General features: G+C 45.1%; 1 protein-coding gene across 1 annotated transcript in view; it reads left to right on the top strand.

Annotated features, from left to right (window-relative positions):
• The first annotated feature begins 1795 nt into the window (after positions 1 to 1795).
• Positions 1796 to 11720, top strand: part of LOC134457780 (calsenilin-like) — a 71092-nt gene continuing 61167 nt past the window's right edge. Inside the window, exon 1 of the mRNA XM_063209752.1 lies at positions 1796 to 1855. Within this exon, the coding sequence (XP_063065822.1) occupies positions 1796 to 1855 (60 nt within the window). The remainder of the gene's footprint in view (positions 1856 to 11720) is intronic.

The following is an 11720-nucleotide window of genomic DNA, read 5'->3' as shown; positions in this document are numbered from 1 at the left end:
CTTTTCATACATGAAAGGATCTTCTCCATTGTCCATCGTTTTGAATTTCCAGAAATAGACATTTTACTGTACTTAAGTCATACTGATAAACATTAGTTCATTATTTCGTAAACATTCATGAAAAGATGAAATTTGGCAGTAGACTGCAGTTTCAATGAGCAGCATAGTTGCAATACCTACTCTGGCCACCATCCTACACAGTGCACCTTTGACATCTTCCAGATTGTTTTTGGCCCCTGAGCACTCCTTAAGTGTTGAACCCATTTTACTGGGATCCTCACCACAAAGCTTTCGAAACAAACTGTACCTACCATGTACAACATTGCACAAATGTAATACAATAAAATAAAATATGCACACTAGGCACAATAACTTCACCGCTTTCATGTCATGTTTCTTTTAAACACATGATACTGCATAGAACTCCCATCTCAACGCGCACAACCTCACCATGGTCACCAAATTCCTACTTTATCCACCCGCTTATTTTTTACCACTACTCCCTTAGTGTAGGACATGTTGTTATGCTACCATGGCACTCATGCGTAGGCTAGGACAATGTTTCCCAAACTTTTTTGCCTCGTGTACCCCCCAAGCCTTTTCGTTGTGCCATGAGTACCCCCTAACTCATGTTGTACATCACTTTTTCTATTCCAGTGTGACTATGCTCCATGCATTTGTTAAAATTAAATGTTTCCAAGTAACCCCTAAAGTGTGCTCGCGTACCCCTAGTGGTACACGTACCCCTGGTTGGGAAACACTGGGCTAGGACATGTGTGAGCTCAGCTGGAGAGTACATGGTTGATACTATAGGCTGCTCTCTGGAGCGTAAAGTAAGGTGCGTTGGTTTATGTTAGTCTTTCTCAACAGGGGCTCTAAAGCCCCTCCAGGGGGCATTGGGGAGCCCTATAGGTGGGTGTTGAGAAATAAACTGCTGAGAGGGGACGTGCTTATAGTTGCCATTGGGGTGCATTACTCTATTTTGTTTTTTAATACTAAGGTGGGCGTTGGCAGGCTTATGATGAGGCCAATGGGGCGTTTGGGGGTGGCTTATGATGAGACTTCAGGGGGGTGTATTCAAAAAAAGGTTGAGAACCACTGGTGTATGTGGGGCAGAGCAGGAGCGACATATATATATGGCCTGGTGGTGGAGATGCTCAGGCTAGATCACACATTATTTATGATCTCATGAACATGGACCAGGTATAAGAACTAGGCTACTCCTACACCCTGTGTGGCAAGAATGAATTTCCCCTTGGGCTAATAAAGGCTATCTATCAATTTATCAGTCAATCTTATCTCCGCTCTGGTGAATATAACAATTTAGGCTATATTCCAAATAGACTACCAGTAGCAGCACAATGAAAAGTGAAAACCGAACACTCAGGTTATGAATGAATGAATGATTTTATTTGACATCTTCAGTTCATATAAATACAATAAATGCATGATTGAGTTTGATATAAACCGCACCACATACTTAAATAAAAAAAAATAAAAAATAAAAAAATAATAAAAACAGAGTCAGGATAGCACAATAAAGCTCGAAAGCTTATTTCCATTGTGGTCCTTGGTGTTTAGTGGTGTTAATGGCAGCAGTTGTTAAAATGACAAGAGTAGCACTGGGACCAAACGAAAACTATAACACATTAAATACATAACATACACATAACACATATTCTTTCCACTTAAAGTAATATACTACTAAGTATGTGTTTGTGCAGAATTGGCAGTCGCCCTTGTTGGAGTTTGGGTTAGAGGTTGGTCATGGTAGGGGACTCAAAGAGGCGGAATGATGCCTGAGCTTCAGAGCTTTGCTCTGAAATATGAAGAGGCATTGGTGGATGAGCTGAGAGTGAGATTCAACATTCCTCCACGCCCCCTCCCCGTGCGCTCTCTCTCTCTCTCTCTCTCTCTCTCTCTCAGAAAATAAAGAAAAAGCAAGAGCGAGACTTGACAGTTGAACCGACATCGAGAACAGCGCACTGGAGGGAAAGAGAGAGTTGACAGCAATCGATCTTTTCCATCACCTTTAGCTTTCGTCTACAACACGTTCATTGACTAGGAGTCCAGCATATTCAAAGGCTATGCAGGTAGGTTACACGACTACTATACTAATGTCGACAATATCGCTGCCGTCAACAGATGTTATTTGATTAGATGTGTTATACTATAGCATTGTTTTAACCAGAAGCCTCAACATCAGCATCAGCTGTAGTTAATCGCGACACGCCTGCCTTGAATGGTTCCGACGCACTTTACGATGTATTTTCGTTAACTGAGAAGTTGGATCTGCCACTGCCATGTCGAAAAGAACAAGTTTCTCGCCTTCAGGGCAGGCAAGAAACACTCATTTTTACCTGGGATAGAGCACGCAGTAGGTGCGTGTCTTTACTTTTTAAGTTATTTGATCGTGAAGTCAAACAGGTGGAGGTGTCGCCGCGCGTAACATTACGCGTAACGGCTTTTGGAATAACACGTAACTGAAACAAACACAGCCAGACTCTAAGGCTACTGTAATTTGTGTGTATCACATAACAACAGGGGTATATGTTGCAGCCAACTGATTGCTTCGCGGTATCTAACACTTATTGCCCATCCTTAATCGTGTGCCAACCGGTCCGACCTGGCTATCTGATGCGGAGGTGTCATCTAATTCACAGAATCACACAGTAGTCTCCAGTTACACAGGTGGTTAACTACAGGGGAGGTGAGATGTAGTTCAACACTTCACCTGAAGTCATCTGAAATGTCCTTGCCACTGATGTGATGGACTGGTTGTGCCCTGAGTTGTTAGAGGCTGAAAATGAACCGTAGAGGTGATGAAATGGCACTTTTGAGACTCCAAAAGCATAACAAAACCTACCAATAATTCGATTAGTTGTATTTTTAAAAAAAAAGTATTTCAATAGATCATTTTATAGAAATTTGAAATTACAATGGTGCTTTCAAAATTTCAACTAAACCTAGAAACAAAAATACACAAAATTATTCATTTGTTTGTTTTATTTAAAGGCATTAATGTCCATATGAGAGCACTTCAAAAGGTCATACGATGTATGTAAGGCATCTCTTTGACTTGACAGTTGTCACCCCTGCCCATCGCACTCCAAATGTCAACGTTTAGCTAGTGCAGCAAACGTGTTGCGTGAACTGTACTGTGCATATATTACTTGTACTGTTGTAGCAGGCTTGTCTTTGGCTTTGCTGTAGCTTGTCTGCCGAGGCGAGCCTCTCCTCCTCAGTCCTCCTCAGCCCAGCTGTGGGTTGCAGCCTGCAGGTTACGTAATGGAGAGATCTCCCCGCCGCCGCTGCTGCTGCTGCTGCTGCTGCTGCCGCCTCCTTTACTTTGTGATGTTGAGCACTCTTGGCGGAGCGTGCTCCTCAGTCTCTCTGGCTGTCCAGCCTGGAGGCTGTGCTGGAGGTGGTGATGGTGATGATGGTGATGGAGATGGAGATGGAGAGGGAGGGAGGGATGGGGGATGGGGAAGGGTGGTGGTGGTGGAGGATGGTGATGATGGAGATGGAGAGGGTATGAGGGAGGGAGGGAGGGATGGGAGGGAGGGAGAGAGGGATGGGGGAGGGTGGAGGTGGTGATGATGATGGTGAAGGAGATGGAGATGGAGAGGGTATGAGGGAGGGAGGGATGGATGGGAGGGAAGGAGAGAGGGATGGGGGAGGGTGGAGGTGGTGATGGTGATGAAGATGGAGATGGAGATGGAGAGGGGATGAGGGAGGGAGGGAGGGATGGGGGAGGGTGGTGGTGGTGGAGGATGGTGATGATGGAGAGGGTATGAGGGAGGGATGGGGGAGGGTGGTGGTGAGGTGGAGGAGGTAAAGTCTGGGTAGCTGAGCACCATCATTCACAGGTGCAATATGCAAAGTAGTTAGCAGATTCTTTTGGAAGGAGGATTGTCTCTTTATTTTAGATTTTTTTTTAGTGTGTTTTTCTTTTCTTGTCAGCTGGAGGCTCTGCTTTCAGAGGTGGTGGTGGTGGTGATGATGATGATGATGATGATGATGATGATGATGATGATGATGATGATGATGATAGTGATGATGATGGAGATGGAGATGGAGATGGAGAGGATGGGTGTTGGGGGAAAGGTGCTGAGGAGGACTTAAGGTTTTGGTAGGCAGCTAAGCTCTGCCATTCACACCGAGAGTGAGTCGCAGATTCTTTTGGAGGAATTGTCTCTTTCTTTTAGTAGAGCTTGTGTTGGGTGTCTGTGTGTTTCCCTTTCTTGTCAGTATACATTGACAAGCTCTCTCAGTTAGGGCTGCACGATTATGGAAAAAATCATTATCACGATTATTTTGGTCAAAATCGTAATCACGATTATTAATCACGATTATTGTTTTTTTTGCGGATTTAAAAAAAATATATAACAAGTTGAAATATAAGCAAGAATGAATTATATACGGGATGAGCAAAAAAAAAAACACCAGCCTGTCAGTATGTTCTGGCTTCAAGGATGCTCTCAAAGGTAGGTCACTATTGGCACGATTAAATCACGACTTTGATTTCACAATATTATCACAATTTTCGATTATTTTCGATTAATTGTGTAGCCCTACTCTCAGTTCCTTTTACTCATACGGTGTCGATGTGTGTAATAGACACATGCACCAGCACATGCACGTGAAAAAAAACAAGCCTTTACAGCAGTGGTTCTCAACCTTTTTTGAACAAACGCCCCCTTGGCCTCATCATAAGCCCCCCCAACGCCCCTCTTGACCCCATCATAAGCCTGACAACGCCACCCTTAGTATTGAAAAATAAAAAAGACTAATGCCCACCAATGGGAACTAAGCCCCTCACCCACTCCGCTGTATCCTTCTCAATGCCCCCCTAAGGCTCCCCAATGCCCCCTGGGGGGCTGTACCGCCCCCGTTGAGAAACACTACTTTAGAGTGTACTGAAAAGATGGAAGAGAACTTCAACGCAAACCCTCATAGAAACAAGAATTATGTTTTTAGAGCTAGCTGGATTCACAGATAGAAAGGAAAGACACATGATCAACAACTTATGAAACACTTTGTCACTTTGACGGCTAAGAATAGCTGGAGAAGTGCTCACTTATCTTCTGTCTTACCAATTACAAAAATCAGAAATATCAACATTCAAGATTCAATAAGTTTATTGCCGTGTCAATGTGACGGAGGTCATCTTGCACCTGTTCACCCCCCTCGGGGATCGAACGTGCGACCTCGTCAACTACAACGATTCGGCAATGAGAGACACAGTACGATACCGCTGGGCCAAGAGACTAGTCTCTCGGCCCAACGGCACGAGACTGTATGAAGCTATCGGAGGGAGGTTTACCAACGTTCCACGCCAACACTGTGCTAGTTAGCCTCCGTTACATCAACACAGTTGATAGGAATTTGTAGTAGAGATGCAGCGGTTCTGGTTCCGGTTCCGGATCCGGCAGGATATTAGGGTTTTTCACAGGATCCGGGTCAGGCAAGATCTTAAGCAGTGGATCCGGTATCCGGCCTGTTACCTAAAAATCAGGGTCTGGTGCATCTCTAGCCTAGGCTTTTCAGTCAGTCTTTCAGTAAAAGCCCTTTGGAAGCGGCCGTTGCAGGCAGTGTGGCAATAAGCCAATGAGTCTAAAAAATAGTTTGAGGCAACGTAATAAAAAGGGCCCATGTGTGCGAGTACTATATGTTTCAACCCTTTTGTAGGATCTGGTATCCGGTTCCGGATCCGGCAGGATCTTAAACAGTGGATCCGGTATCCGGCAAGATCCTAAAAATCAGGATGCGGTGCATCTCTAATTTGTAGTGACACTTCCCTAACATCATATACATATAATGGCCAAATACACACAACAGCAGAGTACATAAAAATAGACAGACAACAATGTGCACAGATACATAGACAGTAAACAGTAGAGGCTGCCCAGTATTGACCATTGGACGATAGACAATGATGGTCAGTTAACAAATTGCATACTAAAGTGCATGTTGAAGCGCATGGTAAAGTGCATGCAGTGCATACAAAAATACATGCATGCATGGCAAACGTCATAGCAGGCTCAAATGTCTGATGGCCAGTGGATATGTGCTGTCTCTAAATGGGGATGTTGAGGTTCTAAAGCAGGGGTGGGGAACCTATGTCTCGAGGGCCGTTTGAGTAGCCTCGCGAGCCATCCACGTACTTCCGCCCAAGGATTGGCTCCACTACGTAAATGCATAAATACGAAATGAAATGGTAGTATTATGGGATGGTCAGGACCAGGCTTCCGTTTGAGGCCCTTGAGGCCGTTTCATCCGGCCCCCGGTGTAATTTTAATGTTATGCAGCTTCACGTGAAATATGACATATTTTGTAAAGGACTCTTAGAAAATGCATTTGCAATACAATTAAGTCATATTCAGGGGACCTAGAGAAGGTGGGGTCTGTTTTAAAGGCGGCTGCCTAAATATAGGCCTATAGTGCAGGGGGGAAATCTGGTTTATGTTCATAGTATGGCCCTCGGAAGACTTTTACGGCCCTCGGATGAATTTTAAGTGGCCCTTTGAATGAAAAAGTTTCCCACCCCTGTTCTAAAGCTTCTATATCTCCTACCTAATGGGAGGAGATTAAAAAGATGATGGATGTGAGGGTGGGACCGGCTATGATTTTCCCTTGCCTTTCTAATAACCTGTGATGAGAAGAGGGAGGAAAGAGAGAGGAGGGAGGAGAGGTTGGCTCCTATGATTTTTGATGCTCAGCGGTGGCGGCGGCGCACAACCCTCTCCAGCCTTGCCTTGTCCCATGTGGTGTTGTTACCATACCAGGCAAGGATGGAGAATGTGACGATGCTTTCAACTGTAGGTCGGTTAAAAAATTATCAAACTTATTATGGTGTGAATGTGAAAACAGGAAATCTGGGAAATTATTAACATGATGTGTTCGTATAGAACATGTTAAAAACAAAAGCGTTAACTAAAGTTGTGATAGGCCACCGCTCATCTGTTTAGAAGGGGCAGGATTCAGTAGAGATTTCTGTATAAAAAGGAGACAATCCGCACACTTTAAGTCTTTTTTTGTGCAAAGAAGCTTTACTTGACTTACAAGCTTTCGGTCCTTAGACCTTCATCAGGTGTGTTACCTTGAGTGTGGAGGCTCTGGTGTAGCCTCGCACGCCATCCTACGTACTAACGCCAAGACACTTGGCTCCGCACTACGTCTGGTACCTGTCTTCTGTGGAGCGATGTTGACCGGTAGGATTTGCGCCGGTGTTCTGACAAACGGTCCTACAGTGTAATTTTATCCGACGGTAGGATATTCTGTCAGACATGTCTGTTAAACGGTCCTACATCGCCATAGATAGACGTCAGACATGTTTGTTCAACAACTTATAAGTTAAATCCTGATTTTTCCGAAAATGTCCTTCCTGCTTCCTGCAATCGCGTCAGATCCAACAAAGTCCAGACCATGAATACGAAATGGAAATGGTAGTATTATGGGATGGTCAGGACCAGGCTAGCTCTGGTGTGGCTTACTGTAATATATCCAGGATTTACAGATAGCCTCACCGGCATCAAAGTGATGCCCTTATATGACCTTAGTCATGACCATGAACCTGTGTGAGTGAGTACATGTCTGTGTGCAGCCGTGGCCTAGTGCTTAGAGAGTTGGTCTTTCAATCTAGGGGTTGCAGGTTCGAATCCCCCCTGACTTCTCCCTACATCTCCATCCATGGCTGAGGTGCCTGTGGCCTAGTGGTTAGAGAGTTGGTCTTTCAATCTAGGGGTTGCAGGTTCAAATCCCCCCCTGACTTCTCCCTACGGGTCCATCCATGGCTGAGGTGCCCTTGAGCAAGGCACCTACTGTAACCCCACATTGCTCCAGGTACTGTAACCAATTCCCTGAAAAATAATAGTTGTAAGTCATTTTGAATGTAACGTGTCTGTGTGTGGCCCATAATGTGTGTGCAGGACTGCTGACAGCTTTTGCGGGGGGGGGCAAGACAAAACCATCTGAAAGGGCTCCCCCCTCAATGTATACAATGTAATGAGGAGCCAATTACCCAACCCCCCCCTCTCCCCCTGTCCCCTCTCTCTGGGCTCAGGACAACTGATTCGTACCCCCTCTTGGCATGCCTTGTGTGTGTGTGGCCAGTGAACTGTGCGTGCGTGTGGGTGCGTGCGTGCGTGCGCATGTGCATGTCTGTATTGTCTTTGATCCAGACAGCCCAGGGGTTGGTTTAATTTAGCTGGAATTGTGCAGTCACACTGTCACCTTTTGCTGTGCGGAGGTCCCTCTAGCTTCGCCTGAAACAGCTCCCACCAACCCAACTAACAGCTCTGAAAAGCTGTGACTTCACTTCACTCCACAGCGCAGTGCCGGAGCTGTCAGACGGCTATTTTTAACCCTTCACGATTCATTGCTCATCTCATCTCTTCACCGACTCACTGGATAAGCTAACACATAGACTGACTCACGGCACGGCCCAGCGCAAACAGAACAGAACAGAACAGAAAAGATGCTTTTTTATTTTCATATCTACTGCCGTTAAATTTAATTCAGAGGATTATTTTTTTTCCTCCTTCGCAGTAAATCTTAAGCCCTCCCTGGACAATGTTTTTTTTACGCCCTCGCTGGGTGGCCACAGGGGCTGTTTGATAAGATTCAAGCATAAAATAAACAACACACACACACAAAGACGCGCGCATGCACACACACACACACACACACACACACACATATACCACACACACACACACACACACACACACACACACACACACACACACATTTAGCACACACACACACACACACACACACACACACACACATTTAGCACACACACACACACACACACACACACACAACACACTCACACACACACACACACACACACACACACACACACACACACACACACACACACACACACGTAACACACACACACACACACACACACACACACACACACACACACACACACAGCCCCTGTGACTAAACATTGAATAATTCATTGCACTGTTCATCTTTGCCTCTTCCACTCCATTTTCCCGTCTGCATTGTGCCATCATTCAAAACGTAAACAGGAAGTGTGTACCCCCGGGGGTGGCTGTACGTATAGAAAGAGTCAAGGCCCTGTAGACAAAGCCATCTGAAAGGGCCCCTCTAGCCAATACATACTAGAACATAATGCGGGCCCTCATGGGCCCAGCCCAGGGCAACTGACCCATTTGTATTCCCCTGCCCACTTCCCTGAGTCTAGCTCCAAGGGTGATTGTATATAAGGCGTCCACCGGGCTGGGGGGGCAAACAAAGCAAGCTTATAGTGCACCTTCTGTGTTGGTTTGTGTCCTATTCACATTCATGTTTTCTGGATGACTTGTGTGTTTTCCGTTGCTTTTAGTTAATGCATGAGGAGGTCCTTTTTTATAAAGCAAGTCACCACTAAAGCGTCTTGTTTTAGTTCAAGTCGTGTCAAATGCTCAGTCTGCACGATGCAGCCACTGCCACCACTGGAGGTCTATCCACAGTGCATACTTAAAGTGATACTGTCCCATATTTGGAAATAAGCTTATTTTACACCTCCCCTTGAGTTAAATAATTGGCTCTTACCTTTCTCCTGTACTTCCAACCGTTTTCTAGTTATGGCAATGCACATTTTACTTCCAAGCTAACAGTTAACATTGAGTCCTATGAGACCAGTTAGCCGCGAGCTGGTCTCATAGGACTCAATGTTTACTTCTAGCACGGAGGTAAAATTTGTACTGTCATAGCCAGAGAACGGTTGAAAGTACAGGAGAACGGTAAAGCCCTATTATTTAACTCAAAGGGAGGTGTAAAATAAGCTTATTTCCAAAAATGGGACAGCATCACTTTAATGGTTGCAACCAGCGCTCTAATGCCTCTTCTCCACTGCTGCTGGTTTTCCGGTAGGCCTACTGCTCGACACAGAGTGACTCGGCCGCGCCACTTTTTGCTTTGCGATTGAGCTGTGTCGTGCCTATTCGAAAAGCAAAACTTGGCAGCCGAGGCTTGCTTTGTTGAGGTGTATGGCTGTTGTGCTGCTCCCTTTAGTATCAACTAGTAAACATTATTACCGGACACACAGAGTACGGAGGACCACTTCTTGCTGGATCAGTAGGTGGTTTATAATCAAACTAACCGTTGCTAAGGTTACATGGAATGTTCCTATGCCCTAGTGGCAGTGATTCTCAAAGTGTGGTCCAGGGACCACTAGTGGTCCGCAACAAAGCTCAGGTGGTCCGCAAGGGGATTTGTACTTTTCCAAGACAAGCTAGCAGTAGGCTATGTTTGTAACATTATTACAAAGCTAAACATAGCTGAAGTCTTATTTTCACCACAATAAGACAGGCTTGTGATTTCAATTGAAATTAGCAGCGTCAAATTAGCCCCCCTCAACTCTCCATTCCGTTGACAGGTGGTCCCTGAACATTTTTGGTGCGGAAAAAGTGGTCCTCGGTCTAAAAAAGTTTGAGAAACACTGCCCTAGTGGCAGTATGCCCTTGCGTGGTAATCATTGGTATGGTTCATACATAACATAGGCCTACCAGAAAAACGGCAGTGGAAAAGAGGCATACAGTAAATAAACTTTGTTCCATCACCAGCCAAAATTACTAGTGGATGGTAATCTTACTTGCCAAACACACCCGGCCTCACTAATGGGCCAAAGTGGCTAGTAAGTTAATCTTTTCTAGCAGCCAAAAAAGACATTTCACCAGCATTTGGCTGGTTGGCTGGTGTTTATTTAGGGCCCTGCTTGCAACTCTCCCACATGTCCCATCTAGAGCAGGGATGTCAAACTCAGGCTCGGGGGGCAAATTTGGCCACCAGACATTTTATTTGACCCTCGAGGTCATTCCAAACATCTCACACAGAATACAACAGACCACTGTATTTGCAGGGCAACCATTTTTGATCTATCGTATATAATGGGTATGAGAGTTAGTGAAATTTGCCTTTGAGTAGTATGTGTGTGCATACATAATTTTTCGCTATTTTTTTTATTTGACAAATTGAGTTTGGCCGGCGACTTCATTGCAGATTTAGATTTTGGCCCTCAGTGAATTTGAGTTTGACACCTCTGTTCTAGAGTATACATTGGAAGGAGACTTTGTCAAGCATTTAATTTTTTAAGCGTTTAAAATTTCTGTCACTGTTGTCAAAGGTCATGGACAGGGAATATGATATGTCTTCATTACATTGTACTATGTATTGGGTGAGGGGGCCTTTTAGATGAATTTGTCCCAGGCGTGACGGGCCATTTGTCAGCGGCGTGATCATGCATAACAACACTATGGAGAGAAATATATTATACTATGCCTCAAAAGTGGTGTGATTTGAGCTTTCAGGGAGGGGGCGTCAGGGGAGTGCTAATGCTTTGACCTTGGAGGTCTCCCAGTCTTAATTACAACGCTGATATACAGTCAAGTCAAGTCAAGTCAAGTCAAGTCAGCCCCCACACCCCCAGACCAAACACAGCCTCCAGAATCACACGTCAACAAGACCCTTATTCCGTAAGCCCAGGCTTTACACGCTAGTGTGTAGCAGTAGTAGAGCTACAGCTACAGAGCTATAGTTGAGTGTGTCTGTGTGTGTTTGTGTGTCTGTGTGTGTGTGTGTCTGTGTGTGTGTTTGTGTGTGTGTCTGTGTGTGTCTGTGTGTGTTTGTGTGTCTGTGTGTGTGTGTGTCTGTGTGTGTGTTTGTGTGTGTGTCTGTGTGTCTGTGGTTTGGGGAGTGAC

The sequence above is a fragment of the Engraulis encrasicolus genome, chromosome 11 (assembly GCF_034702125.1).
Source record: "Engraulis encrasicolus isolate BLACKSEA-1 chromosome 11, IST_EnEncr_1.0, whole genome shotgun sequence".
Taxonomy (NCBI): Eukaryota; Metazoa; Chordata; class Actinopteri; order Clupeiformes; family Engraulidae; genus Engraulis; species Engraulis encrasicolus.
The sequence above is the reverse complement of the archived record's forward strand: the minus strand, read 5'-3'. Positions and strand labels throughout refer to the sequence as shown.